General features: G+C 39.1%; 1 protein-coding gene and 1 non-coding gene across 3 annotated transcripts; both read left to right on the forward strand.

The window, feature by feature from the left end:
- Window positions 1-3,771: 3,771 nt before the first annotated feature.
- LOC104437027 lies at window positions 3,772-7,683 on the forward strand. 2 transcript variants are annotated; one of them, XM_039307934.1, is made up of 4 exons: window positions 3,772-4,323; window positions 4,428-4,580; window positions 5,032-5,505; window positions 6,513-7,683. In XM_039307934.1, exons 1-4 carry the CDS (start codon window positions 3,958-3,960, stop codon window positions 7,464-7,466), a joined length of 1,947 nt encoding a protein of 648 aa, XP_039163868.1. In that variant the 5' UTR covers window positions 3,772-3,957; the 3' UTR covers window positions 7,467-7,683. The 2 variants fall into 2 exon arrangements, with proteins under 2 accessions (XP_039163868.1, XP_010048189.2); XM_010049887.3 differs by having other exon boundaries at window positions 3,773-4,308.
- A 969-nt stretch (window positions 7,684-8,652) lies between these two features.
- Window positions 8,653-8,725, forward strand: TRNAR-CCG. Its single transcript has one exon. It is a non-coding gene; the product is annotated as a tRNA-Arg (tRNA).
- The last annotated feature ends 7,561 nt before the right edge of the window (window positions 8,726-16,286 follow it).

Genomic DNA, 16,286 nt, shown 5'->3' on the forward strand with positions numbered 1-16,286 from the left:
TTCACTCATAAATAAGTTCATACAAACGTCTTTTAATTGGAAAAAATTACAAAATCAATTGTAAATATATTGCATGAATATTAATTCAATCTTAAAACACTTTAATTTTATCAATTTAGTCATCAACTTTTAAGCAAAATTCTAATATAATTATTTTGGTCAATTTCCATTAGAAATTACTAACGTGGTTATCTACTTGTCGTTGCCTGTCTTATGTGACACACTACTATGGCAACAATTTCTAGCACATATTGATTGGAAGGATTAAACTAAAATTTTGTATGATAGTTTAAGATTAAATTGACAAAATTGAAAATTTAGAATTACATTGGTATTCATACAATTTGTTTAAAATTAATTGGAAAATTTCCTATTTTAATTGAGCCTAGTGTTGACGCAAATGATGGTTGCAACAACATGAGAAAAGGGTTTCAATATAGGAAGGTATAGATGATATTTATTCAAGACACTCAAATAGAGAAAAGTATAAGAGATTGATTAACATAGTCTAAAAGCTCATCACTCGCCTAAATGAACTCAATTGAATTAATCATTCTACCTACGATTTAACTCATCAATTCACCCATCGGCCAACACACTAATGTGATGCTTTAAGATGATGTTACATTGATGTCCTAACAAAGAATAGTTATTGGCTTTTGTTAAGAAATATTTTAAGGGCACTGATTGAGCAATCAATTAAGAATAGGTCGATAGTTTTGAATGTCTTGATCAATCATTTGGTGTATAATTTAAATCACTTTAAAGTAAGTATATTTAATATATTTATTATCGTGACCATCATGATATTACTTTATTGTAACAGTGAAATTTTATTCATGCTGGCTTTCAACTTTAAGATGTCATTTCATTAGTCAATTCTTTGTCCCATGGGGACTACTAGCAGGAAAAAATGATCCCAAAAGTTGGCAGTATAACTAATTTGTCTCATAACTTTTCAATTAAGTTGTAATATCTCCCACAACACAAGCTCAAGTGAATTTACAGTCGAAGCTCCGATTCCATGCTTATCATGTGACCTCTTGATAAGGGCAAAATTGTTCATAAAAACCCTAACAACCTCATTGGTAAAATAATTGCAACATCGATAGTCACCATCGTTTCAATACCATTTCAAATCTCTCAATCTTCTTTTCTATTACTCTTTTTCTTTTCTTTTATCAATTCACTATGTTTTACTTTAGGAAAATCATTTTGCCCACTCTGCGCAATCGCTTCCCATGTCAAACACATGATCGGAATTCCGCTAAAAATTGGCTTGAGTCAACACTAGGGAGGACATTACAACCTATTCGAAAGTTTAAGCTATTTTTGTACATTAATAATAGAGTTAACATTGTAAAAAAATTCAAATTATACTCATCGTGACATAAATATCTTGAATTTTTTTTTTATCACTAAAAATCTTAAACTATATTTATTATGAAAAAATACCTAATTTTGTTTTTGTGTAATAAAAAACTTGAAATTTATATTAGTATGATAAATACACCCTATATGGAATTGAATTTGAGAGTATTTACGAGTATTTCGTGAGGCGAAAAAGAAATGGGGGTATTTGTGTTGCAAAGGAAAAAAAATATAAGAATTGGATTTATTTGTGTGGCAACATAATTTTGGGGTTTTTTTTTAATTATTTGCCCAAGTGTTGCGACAAAATAGTATATCGTACGGCACCAATAAACTCGCGAGGGAAAAGAAGAAAATCGCCAGGCGCGCGGCGACACGCGATCTCAATTCCGCGAAACTTCACGGTAAGACTTAAAAACACGCAGAAGAGAAGAAAGCACAAACAAGACACGTGTGAATCCAACCTTCTCCACGCCACAAAGTCAAAGGTGCGTAAGCCACGTGTCGACCTGTCTGGTATGACGTGGCTTTCCGAGAAATGCAGCTCATTTTGATTTTTTTTTGAGACGACTTCGTTTTTTTTTTTTTTTTTGGTCGGGAGACGACTTCGATTTGATTAATAAAAATAAAAAAAAGACTGCGATGCCTCCGTATTTCTCTCGTTTCAATCCTTTTTCATTTTTTTTTTCGCACGGTAATTTGCTAGCTATTAACTCGTATTACTCTGTTAATAGTTTCGTAATGATTACCATTTTCTCCCTTAAGGGTACTTAATGATAATTATAGAGATAATTTCACTTTAAATTATCTGTAGTATGCTCATGTCATTTTTTTTTATATTGATGAACAAAAATAACCAATGTAAGGACATTGTGCCTTTCAGCATTTTATCGAAATATTTTGATGGTAAAACTACTTTTTGAGAAATCCATTCTATTTTTTATTTTAAATTGCATAATCGTTGATGATTGGGTTCCACGGATGGTTTCATTCACTCGTAAACAAGTTCATACATATTAATTTTAATAGGAAAAAATTACACAATCAATTTTAAACATATTATATGAAGTATTAAAAATTTTGATTTTACTAATTTAATCCTAAATCTTTAGGCAAAATTTTAGTATAGCTCTTTTGGTTGGTTTTCACGAGAAATTACTGATGTGGCAATTTAGTCATTGTCAGATGTCTCAAGTGATATACTTTTATGGTAGTAATTTATAGTAAAATTTTAGAATTAATTGGTAAAATTGAAAAATTTAATATTGAATTGGCATTCCGTATATTAAGTTTAAGATTTTTTTGATCATAATAATAGGCTTAAAATTGATTGCACAATTTTCTCTTTTAATTGGGCTTGAGTGTCAATGTGAATGATGATTGCCACAACACGAGAAAAGGGTTTAATTCAAGAAGGTATAGATGTTATTTATTCAAGACACTCAAATAGAGAAAGTACAAGAGATTGATTATCATGGTCTAAATGCTCATTACTCACATAAATAAACTCAATTGAAATAATCTTGCTACCTACAATTTAACTCATTAGTACATCCATAAAATAACACAATCATGCAATATTTTCAATGATGTTACATCGATGTCCTCGCAAAAAAAGTTTGTTCGAATTTTATCAAGAAAGATTTTAAGGGCACCAATTACGCAAAAAGTTAAGAATATTTTCATAGTTTTTAATGTCCTGAGCCATATATTAATTCAATTTAAATTTAGTATATTCAATATGTTTATTGTCAAGACTGTTAGGATAGTTAGTACTAATGGTGAAATTCTGCTTGTGTGAGCTTTCAACTTCCAAATGTCACTTCACTGGTCAATTCTTTGTCCTTTCGAGACTACTAGCAGCTTTTTTTTTTTTTTTTTTTAAATTGATACTACAACCAATTTGCCTTTTGACTGTCTGTTAAGTTGCAATGTCTTCTCTAATGCGAACTCCAATCAATTTGCAATCGGAGCTTTCATCATGTGCTTATCATGTGATCTTTCGATAAGGGCAAAATTGTTTATAATAAACTGTAATGACCTCATCGGTAACATGGTGGCAACATCGATGGTCACCATCGTTTCAACACCGCTTTGAATATCTCAGTCTTCTTGTCTATTAACCTTTTATTTTTTTACCTTTTATCTTTTCACTATGTTTTACTGTAGGACAATGCTAGGGGGGACATTGCAACCTATTTGACGACTTCGAAACAAAATCGAAAAAGTTAGGGACTCGCGTGCAAATTGTGTAATGCCCCACGACCTAACTTCTAGGGGGGGGCTTTGCAATTTCCCCTCAGCAGCGTCTTGCTGAGGACGCGTGCGTCGTCGTTTCACGCGGAAACACGGGTTGAACGTCTCCCCCCTCGAGACGTACAAAGGAAATATCCTGTCGAGTCTTCGTCATCGCTCCAATCGAGAACCAGTCTTCCTCCTTGATTCGCCTCTAAGTAAAACCTCTCTCTCTCTCTCTCTCTCTCTCTCTAGCGGTATATACCTGCGCATCGTCCGTCTCATCTTGCATCTTGCATCTTGCATCTTGCATGGGTAGGTAAGATTCAGTAATTAGCAGGAGGACGAGATATGGGAAAGTGGCCGCCATGGCAGCCCGAGGAGACCAAGAAACTCCACGTCAAGTTTCGCCGCTTGAGGCTCGAGGGCCTCGACGCATTTGCGGAGCGCGACGGCGATGAGGCGAAGAAGGAGAAGGAGAAGAGGAAGGAGAAGGGGATCTTCCTCGAGGTCAAGTGGCGAGGACCCAAGCAAGGGCTCGTCCAGTTCCCGCGGACGGCGACGCGCCACAGGCAGGTCACGACCCAGAGGCTCCTGAGCGGGGACGCGGCCTTCGAGTGGGACGAGGGGGAGCTGATCGAGGGCACGTGCGGCTTCGGCGGCTCCTCCGCCGCGTGGGAAGTTTCCTTCAAAGTGTTATGCGTAAGTGCGAGTCGGGTAACGAGATTGCCTTCGCCTTCCTGCCGTCCTTTTGTTCGATTAAATGTCGAGGAGAGAGGACCGCGTGCGACGATGCTGAAAACTGGGTCGAAATTTTGCAGGGGGATTGCGCAGAACCGAAGCCCAGGCTGGCTGTTCTCGGGAAAGTTTCCTTGAATTTGGCGGAAATGGCGTCGAAGATGGAGTCCGCAGCTGAGAAGAAGCTTCCCATCGCCTTACAGATCGCTGGCGATACCTGCGAAGCTTCTCTTACGGTGAGCGACTCCCAACATCTATAAATTACAAACATTTCTCTCTCTCTCCCCTCGTCTCAAAGCCTCGAACTTCATCGGTTCCTCCGAAAAAGTTTCCTTTTTGAGGCATACCCATCTTCCTGTTCTAGCTTTTCTTGTCGTTCCAACGAGTTTCTTGAAATTTTTAGTTCAATCCGATCGAGAATCCGCATGTGCTGCGCTGCTGTTGCCGGCCGGTTCCCCCTACATTTTCCGACCATACCTAATTTCTCGTAATAAATTTTGGAGGCTGATTTAGACCCGTCCTAGAAGTTTATTAGGTTATAACAGCCCTTGACGTCATATTTTATTTATTTATTTGGGCAAATAATCACTTCCTTGATTTTCGGGTCACCCTAATACGTTAAAAAAAAGACTTGGGGTCATAATTATTATTATCATTTTTTTTTTGTATTAATTGATTTTTGTACAGGTGAGCGTTAGCTTCTCGGAAGCCAGGAGTTGTAGCGACGTGGCCTCGGCGCAAGTAGTGGTGCAAGGCCAGAACGCGACGGCGGCCAGGTCAGAAAGAGAAGACGGTTTCTTTAAAATAGTAAACGCCGTGATGAAGAGGCCGAAGAAAAGTCAAGAGGCCCGACCCGGACCCGGCCCCGGCCCATCCTCCGACTCCTCGGACGGGTCGCCTCCCCGGGCCGGCCGGGCGGACCCCGCCGCCGGGAGCGACGGCCGCCGCGAGCTCAGCCCCGGGCCGGAGCCGGGGTCATCGACCTCGAGCTCCGAGCCGGTCAAGCAGAGAGGGTTCCTGTCGTGGAAGCGACGGCGGCTGAGCCTTAAGCCGACGACGAGGAGCAAAGTGGAGCCATTGACGGTCGAGGACGGGCCGGACGGGCCGGACGGGCGTGGGCGTGACGTCAGCAATGTGCCCCCCTCCGCCGGTCCTGAAATGGTATGAAAAGCTAACTTACGCAGCATTGCCTTTTTCAGCGATTATATGAATCTAGGCATTGAACCAGAAAGCTCGTCGCTTTTGATGCGCGCCTGTGGTCCATTTTTTGGGTTCATTCCCATTTCCATTTCCATGTGCATTTCATGATGGACAAGAAGAATCTACTGAAACTCACATGGTCCAGCATGATGCAAATAATAGATAATCTGGTCGCTTTCTTGTATGTCGCAGTGGTCTGTCGATTGATGCACATATAATAACTCGGGTTATAGCCTGGGCGACCGATTCAAACTAAACCACAAATAATGCTGGCTGCGCTGTGCTTTTTTTTTTTTTATATTTAATTTTAAGCATGCCGTTTGCCGTACGGACAAATGCATTGCAAGTCAACTTCGGGATCGCCTTCCCCAGGCTTAACCTTCTGAGGTCTACATCGAAATAGTTTTCTTCATTCGTTATGCTGACTTTGCTACTGAGATCACGTACCTGTGTTTAGAACAGTGACAGAGCCAGATTTTTGTCAAGGGAGATGAATATCTGTCTGCACTTACTTTTAAAGGTTTAATTGATATTTGTTTTTTTTTTCAAGAAAAGAACATTGATAACAGATGATGAAAAATAACACTAAAATATATAAGTACTATTGTATATGAGATTAACAGAAATAATATTTTATCAGATATGGTGATTCTATTTACTTGTTTATCATTATGTTAAGAAACAAATATTTCCTATTTCCCAAAGGGGTCCTGTTAGTGAGTACCGGGGACACTTGTTAACCATACTCAATATAGAAACGTTGCCATATTCAATGCACACGTTGCCCTGGGTCACTATGATCTAGTCCTGATCATGTACCCACCCCATCTCAATAGGATCCTGTGTGACCATGCGGCACTTGATCTTGGCGTCGAGTATGCCATTTATCACACCCTGTTGCAATATTATTATCATGCAATGCCTTTGATTTGGCGGTCTAATGCGTCGATATTGGCTGCGAATTGCAGAAAGTTGCTGCGGAGGAGACTTCTCTGGAAATGGACTGTCAAGAAGATGACTGCTTTTGGGAGGAGAAAGAACTAGTCAGCAGAGATGGGCAAACAAAACTGAGAACAAATGTCTCTTTTGCTTCCTTCGATCAGAGAAGTGAAAAGGCATGTGGAGAAAGCGCTTGTTCCGCAGTAGCTGCCATGATTGTCGATTTTCTCTACTCAAACCAATATAACCTTCCGACTAGAGCTCAGTTCAATTCGCTCATCAAAGAAGGTTCTGAAGAATGGCAGAGGCTCTGTACCAATGAAGCCTACCTCAAGAGGTTCCCCAATAAACACTTTGATCTCGACACTGTTTTCGAAGCCGGAATGAGGCCTTTCACAATCTGTCATGATAAGTCATTCATTGGGTCTTTCAGCCCAGAGAAATTCGAGGCTCTTAAGGGATTTATGTCATTTGATGACATATGGGCAAAAATTATGATGCATGAAGCTGAAGAAAGTGGTTGTGGAATATACATAGTGAGCTGGAATGATCATTTCTTTGTTTTGATGGTGGAAGATCATGCCTACTATGTCATTGACTCATTGGGGGAACGGCTCTTCGAAGGTTGTGACCGTGCCTATATTTTGAAATTCGATGAAGCTGCTGTGCTGTACCGAAAGGCCGAGAATGGCGAGAGTTGTGGGTCGGGGAAGGAGGAGGGCGAGGGCAAGAGTGAGAAGAAAGAAGATGAGTGGGAGGAGGTAATGTGTGCAGGAAGGGAGTGTTGTGGAGAGTACATTAAGAGGTTTCTTGCAGCTATACAGGTCCAAGAACTCGAGGAAGACGAGAAGAAGGGGTCCGCCTCTACTCTTTCTCTCCATCAAAGACTGCAAGTAGAGTTCCACTATTGCTGTCCCAACCCTTCTGAGCCGCCGGCTGCTGAGGCCGTGGCTGCTGCATTGCCTTCTGCCAATGCCTTCTAGATTCGTTGCTTTTGTCTTGGGAAGGATCTGTTTCTTTGAGTGGCTAGCAAGTTGTATTTTTTTTGGGGGTGTCAATTTTTGTATTCATCTCCGTGAGATGTGTAAATACATAGTTCAATGAGAAGTGGGTAAAGAAGAGCATGATGTAATTTATTCCTCTGCTCAAAGCCTCCGGATCGCAGAGCGATTTAAGTGCAAGTGATTTTGTCTTTGTTTCCTTCCTTCCTGCTGCTGTCTTGCTACTCTCTGGCAAAAGATCCAAGGAAAAGAAACTTAAATCCTCTGTGTCCTCGTACTATGCAAACTCGTGAGGCATTTGAGGTTTATCTGGGGTCTTGGGGGCTTTTTGATTGAACAGAATCCAGTTGCCGCAGCAAATCTGGATATTCTCACAACCTCGTCTATAATATTAGGGGTGATTCGTTCCAGTTCCCCAAATTAAGAATTGTGGACCGGACCGAGAATCACCGGTCTAATCTTATGGAACTGGGTACTTTTTTTTTCTCCCCATTGTTTGATACATTCTATTAGGAAGAAACAAAGAAAAAGCTGGTCACTTTTATTTTTTTGAAGGAATTAAACAAATTAAAAAAAAAAAAAAAAAACACATGTAATTGGTCCAGCCTAGTTTGGGAACTGCATTTTCTGAGCACTTGCTCCACTTTTAGGAAATAAAAACTGGACCAAACTAAATGGTTCAGTCTGGTTCCCGAGCGGTTCCTAGCTCATGTGATCCATTTTACACATTCCTATACATTGGGTCGGGCAAATTTGTGATTCCCCAATCCTCAAACCTTTTGGGGCCTGCTGGTTCATGTGCGCTCTATTTGCCCTACCACAAGTTAAGAGATGATTCTAGTTCTAATTGATGGAAATCTTTAGAACATAAATGATTGGCGTCTAATCTTTCATCAATGTAAGGGTACAAAATAATTGTTGAACGGCGGAGCAAAAGAATAGGCTTCAAGTTGCGCCTACTTAAATGGGGACTAGATCTAAGCGAAAATGTTACGGTTGCTCGGTGGGAAGGAGCAACTGAAGCTGTATCATTCAAATTCAAAATCCACTTAAATAAAACTCGTAAAGGCTTTGAAGAAAGTGAATGATACTTGAATAAAAATAATATAAAACTGGGCGCCTATAAAATGGGATAAATAAATTTAAATATCAGAAAGAATATCAACATGATCGCGTGGCCTAATGGATAAGGCGCTCGCCTCCGGAGCGGGAGATTGTGGGTTCGAGTCCCACCGTGATCGCCACCAGCGATTTCTATATTTTGCAATTTTCGCCAACTTTTTTCTTTGACAGACATCCATGGCAGGAAGAGCAACCGTCGAAACTTAACTGGTCGAGGATTTTTGCGTACAGAACAGCATCTTTTGCTGGGAACAAGTTCTGGCTTACCAACTTATAAGCGAGAGAAGCGGAGCTTGCCGGAACTTTTCTGCTGCTTCTATTGCGGTTCTTGTTGCGATTGTAAGTGGTGAGCGTTCTTGAATGATACGCTTACTTCCGTATAATGAGGATGAGGAATTCACTTTTGTTAAATTATTGATCCAATTTCTAGAAACTCAACATTGATATTAGCTAGAAAAGACAAAAAAAAATCCTTAAAAAAGAAAATCTAGCTTAGGTGGCAAAGAAAAGTGTAGAAGCATAAATGTAGAAGTCTCTAGAAGAATAATGGTTAAACTACAATTTATAATTTCCTAGATGAAGCCTACATGGACAATATTCTACAGAAAATCTAGAATGTTGTACTTAGTCGGTAGGGCACCCTATAAATAAGAAAGATGGAGAGCGTAGCAGACCAACAAATGTTAGCAAGCTCCTCCCCTTCCCTTTGTACTATAATCAATAATAAAAAAGCTCTTTTTTGTTCCATTGTACTTCTCTTTTAACACTCCCTTGCACACACATTAACACACGTTTTCGTAAAAGTATCAGAGCCACGTCTTTGGTTAGTATTGGACGTTTGTCCTACCTACCCATTCTTACAACTATCATTTCCAAATACCCAATAACTAAACCATGGCCAACTCTACCTTATCCTCATTTCCCATCCCCATTTTTATGGGAACAACTATGATTTTTGGAGCATAAAAATGACTACATTCTTGATGGCCCAAGATTTATGGGACATCGTGGAAAAAGGTTATGAGGCTCCGCAAGAAGGTGCAAGTGTTTTGAAGGATCAACTACAAAAGGATGCAAGGGCACTATACTTCATCTAGCAAGCACTCTTAGAAACCGTATTTCCAAGAATAATTGAAGCAAGGACTGCAAAAGGGGCTTGGGAAATACTACGAGAAGAGTTTCAAGGATTGGAAAAAGGTACGCACTATTCGCCTTCAAACTCTGAGAAGAGATTTTGAGAATTCTAAAATGAAAAATTATGAGACTGTACAAGAATATTGTGGAAAATTAAAGGAATTAGTTAATCAAATGAGAACCTATGGTGATGGGATAATTGATCAAAGGGTTGTTGAGAAAATATTGGTGTCACTTAACCAAAAAATACAATTCCATAGTTACAATTATAGAAGGAACTAAGGACTTGACGACCCCATTAGTGAGTGAATTAATAGGCTCTTTAGAAGCACATGAGAAAAGACTAATGACACAAGATGAAGATTCAGTTGAAAGTGCCTTTCAATCTAAAGTAAATATACGGTCTCATCAATCTAAAAATGGTGGAAGGAGCTCATGGAAAAATAAAAAAAAAGGAGGAGAAACTATACAAAGGAAAATTATCCACCTTATGATATTTGCAAGAAAACAAATCATTTGGAGAAGGATTGTTGGTTTTAAAATAAAAAACAATGCCGCTTTTGTAAAAGATATGGCCACGTAGAAAAAGATTGTCGCTCGAAAACAAATAATCGAGCAAACTATGTAGGAAAAAAAGAAAGTGAAGAGAATACATTTTACGTGGGCCAAGCGGCAAATGATAAAAAAAATGAAACATGGTACATTGATAGTGGGTGTAGCAATCACATGACGGGGGATGAATCTATACTCATTGATATTGATAAGTCATAAAGTTGGGCAATGGTGCATTAGTAGATGTCAAAGGAAAAGACATCATCGCTGTGGAAACAAATAATGGCCCAAAATATATACATAATGTATATCTAATCCCTCGTCTTGCACAAAATCTCTTAAGTGTGGGCCAAATGATACAAAATGGGTATTCTCTATATTTTAATAGAGATGCCTGCATTATCTATGATAAATATAAAAATGTCATTACCTCTGTTGAGATGAAAAATAACAATTTTCCTATTCGATGGAAATATGTCAAAGATATAGCAATGAAAGCTCAACTTGATGATTCATGGCTATGGCATCAAAGATCTGGCCACTTCAATTTTGCTAGGCTAAAAACTCTCCATCAGAAAAATATGATGAGAGACTTTCCAGCTATTTCAGAAATTTCAGATATTTGTGAAGGTTGCCTCCTTGGAAAACAACAGAGACAGTCCTTCCCATCTGGAGGTGCATGGAGAGCTAAGAAGCCATTGGAACTTGTCCACATGGACATGTGCTGTCCAATGAGGCCACCTACACCCAATCAAAATAAATATTTCATCATATTCATTGACGATTACACAAGAATGACGTGGGTATACTTTCTTTGAGAAAGATCAGAGGTTTTTTCTATCTTTAGAAAATTCAAGAGCCACGTCGTGAATCAAAGTGGCCAAAGAATCAAAGTCCTAAGGAGTGACAGAGACACATAATACAACTCAAAGGACTTTAATAAATTTTGTGAAGATGAAGGAGTCCATCATCAACTAACTGTTGGCTATGCCCCAGAGCAAAATGGAGTAGCTAAAAGAAAAAATAGATTTGTCATGGAGATGGCAAGATCTATGTTAAAGGAAAAAAAGGAATTCCTAACTCGTTCTGGGTAGAAGTAGTCTACATGGCTTTATACATGTGTCCAACTAAAACAGTCCAAAATAAAACTCTAGTTGAAGCATGGAGTGGACGAAAGCCTTCAGCAAAGCACCTCAAGGTATTCAGATGTATATGCTACATCCACATCCCTACTAAAAAAAGGAGTAAGCTAGATGAAAAGACAAAAAATGGAATATTCCTTGGCTATAGTGACCAATTAAAAGGCTATTGGGTTTACAACCTAAGAACTAAAAAGCTTATGATTAGTCGAGACGTCTAGTTTGACGAGAATGCTGCTTGGAATTGGGAGGATGAGAAGATTGAGGAGAAGTACATCATCTTGCCAGACATAACACTTGCTCAAGAGGAGTCACGTCACAAGAAGGAGAAGTACTGGATTCCACCACTCATGACGTAACAAAACCAAGCTCTCCAAAAGTGATGCAAGAAGAATCTACTCCAGAGTCTCCAATACTAAGGGTAAAAGCCCTTAGAAGAATTTACGACACATGCAACTTTGCTATTTTGGAATCAGAAAACTACAAACAAGCATCCAAAGAAGAAGTCTTGATAAAAGCCATGGAGGAAGAGATCAAGATGATCGAGAAAAATGAAACTTGGGAGCTTGTCAATCGACCTAAGACAAAGAGATCATTGGTGTCAAGTGGGTTTACAAGACGAAGCTCAACGCGGATGGATCAGTCCAGAAGCATAAAGCAAGACTTGTGACGAAAGGATACTTGCAACAACCAGGTATCGACTATACTTAAACTTTTTCCCCTGTCGCTCACCTCAATACTATTCGAACACTCATAGCCCTAGCAGCACAAAAATAATGGAAGATCCATCAACTAGATGTGAAGTTGGCATTCCTAAATGGATATCTTCAAGAAGAAATATACATACAACAACCACAAGGCTTTATCCTCAAAGACCAAGAAGAAAAAGTTCTCAAACTCAAAAAAGCTTCGTATGGGTTAAAGCAAGCACCACGAGTGTGATATAGTAGAATCGATGAGTACTTCATCAAGCAAGAATTAAGGAGTATGAGTGAGCCAACACTCTACATCAAGACCCAAGGTAAGTCTGACACTCTCATTGTCTCTCTATATGTAGATGATCTCATATATACATGAAACAATGAGACAATGATCCATGAATTCAAAGGAGAAATGATGAAGTTACTTCCTTGGCATTGAGATCGACCAAAACAAAGGAGTGTTTATCTCGTAGAAGAAATATATTGAGAACCTCTTGAAGAAATTCAAGATGAACTATTGCAAAGCAGTTTCAACCCTGCTCATGACAAATGAGAAACTATTGAAGGAAGATGGAGCCTCCCTCTATAGAAGTTTGATTGGTAGTCTACTATATCTCATTGTTACTGTCATGTCCCGATCCTCCGAGCACATGCCCATCCTTGTTTGGTCGATATAATAACGAACGCCCTAGGACACATCGCCGACCCATTCGTTTTAATACTCATGCATAATCATATAAATAATCCCGGACAATAAAATATTGGGATAGGAAAGTAGGACCAATTTTTCACAAAATACATTTTTATAAACACACGGGTCTATATACAAAGGTTTACAAAAATGAATCGGCTCCTTACAAAAAGAGAATTGTCTACGACTAGCTAGTTGGATATGGTCATCAATTCTTCGGACTTCACCGCACGAACTCCGGGCTCTTGGTCCTTTACCAACACCATTTATGGACTTGAAAATGGTTATTCAATAACCATAGTGAGACAATGTCTCAGCAGTTCTACTCCCTAAGACTCGATTAGGAAGAAAATATGCCTTAGGGGTTGCTTAAGCACAACCATGAGTTAGAGTGCTTACCCTGACCTCAGTTCCTTCTTGCAAGTCAATTCAAATAATATATATCGACAATCACATCATTCAATCAAATAGATTGAACCATCGATCAATCAACTTAGTCGATTATATGTCATCGAGACCACCACCCGGTCATTTCGATTATTTATTCTCAACTCTTAGCCACAACCTAACAAACACATCCTAGATTAAGTGGTCATCACGGCCCCATTGACAACTTTTCTAGGTTTAGTGGTCATCACGGCCTTACCAAGCAATTTTCTTAGATTTAGTGGCATCACAGTCCCACTTGGCAATTTTCGATATTTAGTGGTATCACGGCCCCACTTGGCAATTCTCAGATTTATACCCACATTATCCAATTTTTTGGATAAATCCTCATCATCACCAATTTTACTCAATTATCATAATCAAGTGCTTAATTAAATAAATGGAAGGCACCACTGAACTTAGCATAAAATCCCGGTCATCGGTAATCCCGGTTGAATTTCTGGAAAATAAATAAATAATTAAATAATTACGGAAAGTATTAAATAAATGCAAAAATATTCAACTTGGGCCCGTTATAGCCTAATTGGAAGCCGAGATGAACCCGAAAATTATCGAACTACTCTAGATAAATTCTAGAGCTTATCACAAACCAACCATATATCAGAGGTGCAATTTTTAGTAATTAAAGCTTCAAGAACCATCACAAATTCATAATTGGCTCTAACGAGCAGAATAGACTCACTTGGACGCCTCCAAATTTAAATCCAGAATCTAATCAAACGGGTTTGGAAAATTCCCAAATTTGAATATGTTGTAATGGAGACATAAAAGAACATTTTTCATGAGACACCTTAACCCAGATCCTTTTAGATTCGGCCCAGTAAATTGCTCAATCTAGCTCCAAAACTAGGGTCTATTTCTAGAAAGTCTATTTTCCGAAATCAGTTTGGTTTGAGATCCAAAATATATTTATTTGATCTGAAATTTGACTATGTTAAACTAGAATATATGGCAAACAACTTTTATGAAGAAACAATTTTGAAATTTAAACCCTAAGAGTTGATAAAAACCCCTAAAATCCTAAAATGTCACAAATTCCAGTGAAAACTGAGGTTCTGTTTGAAAATGATGGAGTTGATATCTCCTTCTTTTAAATCCATAAAAATATTGAGAAAAATATATGTTGTAGCTGAGGATGCTTAAAAAATTTCTCAAGAGACATAAATCTCAAATTCGCAACCTATTTTGATCTACAAAAATGGCAAACGGTGAGGGTTTAGAAATCAAAATTGCAGGAACTCCACTGGATTCGACTAATCCATTATCAATTGTACAAATCTCACTAATTAAGTTACACTAATCCATTCTAAGGCAAATATAACCATCCTAGTTTATCACTAATCCACACTTAAACTAATCTAAACAACCCTTAAGCATAATTAACCTACTAAATAGGGATTAGTGAGTGAAACTCACTTATTTTGGTGAGCCGGTCGATTCAAACCGATGGGAATGTCGCAGGGGTCGCTTCTCCAAAGTGGGCCTAGGTTTTGAGGTCAGGATTGACCTCAAAATGGGCCTTGAAGCTTGTTGAAAATCCACAAATTTTATCTTTGTTTTGAGCTGCAAAATAGAAAAACAAAGTTGGTTTAGTGAGAGAATGGTGACGGTGGATGGCTTGGCGAGGTAACTAGCGGTCGTAAGAGCTTTGGTGGGCTTCGGCGGTGGCTTGAACGACCACAACAGCTTGCTGGAGGTGAGGATGGTAGCGGAACAGGCTGGAGGCGGCTCCTCAGCTTGCTGGTGGTGCGCGCACGGGGGCAAGGATGGCTTGCGGCGGAGCGAACGACTGCGTGAGGTAGCTCCTCGACTTGCTTGCTGTTTCGGCAATGCTGCTGGCTTGTTGCTGGCTACTGGTGTGCGAAAATGGAGAGGGTGGAGAGAGGATGGCTGGCCAGTTGGCTTGAGGAGCAAGGAGAGGGCAAGAGGGGGGCCACATGCCAATTTTTTTTCCACAAGCTTGTCTCCCTTGTTCCCCACTCTTCAACCACAGCCAAGTATGGCTTCCTTGGCTGCCATTCCTCCACCCATACACTCCTCACAACTCTTGAAGTGGTCAAAAAGACTAGGCAATGGGGGGATAAGAATTTGCCTTCTATTTCCTCCAATTAGACACTTGTTCCTACTTGTTTCATCATAAATCGGCCTCAATAAATTTCATTATCGAGTCAATACTCAAATTTTTATTTTTCCCCACCAATTGAACCATTTTGCATCCCAATTGCGCGATCAAAAACAATTCACGGCTTTTTTTCTGGACAAAAACGGCTCTAGGATGATTTTTTCCCAAAAAGTCTCGGGTTGCAGAAAAATCTTTTGAGACTGAGTCGACGTTTCTAGAATTTATCGTGACATGATAGAACTTTCAATTTTGAAATCAGATTTAAATTTGCGGTTAATTTCACTCCGGTGCATTTTTAGCGTGACTTAGACTATCGGGTAGCTTGTGGAACTTTTTAGAGCAAATGACCCATGGTCGATTTTCTTTGAGCCACAATGAACCTATTCAACACATTGGTGACTCTTGGTCATAGTGAAAATCTCGAGATTTCAAATATGGACACAAGGTACCAAAACGATAGAAAAATCAAACTAGTGCCGATCGATAAGAATTTTGCAATTTAGTGGGATCACCCACGTCTAACCACTCATCTCAGTTGAACTAATCTATCTTTGATCTCTAATCAGTTTATGTTTATGCCGTAATGATCTCGGTAGATGAACACGGTCGAGCAGCCAATTCTGGTCGAATCCTCAAATCTATTTGCCTTAAAATCCTTAATGGCTTCTTTAGATAGTCTAGTTATCTCATGAATGATCAGTTCTGAGAATAACACTATAGGCACGTCGATGAAATACTCGTTTTATTGAATTGAAAGTAGAGTCGAAAATATAGGATGTCACAGTTACACAACCGGATATTATGTATGTGACAAGTCTACTATCACGATTTATGCCAAGTCCTAGTCAAATTCATTTTGGAGTTGCCAAGAGAATTCTCAGATATTTACGAGGA

The sequence above is a fragment of the Eucalyptus grandis genome, chromosome 3 (assembly GCF_016545825.1).
Source record: "Eucalyptus grandis isolate ANBG69807.140 chromosome 3, ASM1654582v1, whole genome shotgun sequence".
Taxonomy (NCBI): Eukaryota; Viridiplantae; Streptophyta; class Magnoliopsida; order Myrtales; family Myrtaceae; genus Eucalyptus; species Eucalyptus grandis.

Coding starts and splice junctions, on each gene's coding strand:
- LOC104437027 (XM_039307934.1), top strand. CDS start 3,958: ATGGGAAAGTGGCCGCCATGGCAGCCCGAGGAGACCAAGAAACTCCAC. Junction 4,324..4,427: donor TATGCGTAAGTGCGAGTCGG/GTAACGAGATTG, acceptor GAAATTTTGCAG/GGGGATTGCGCAGAACCGAA. Junction 5,506..6,512: donor CCTCCGCCGGTCCTGAAATG/GTATGAAAAGCT, acceptor TGCGAATTGCAG/AAAGTTGCTGCGGAGGAGAC.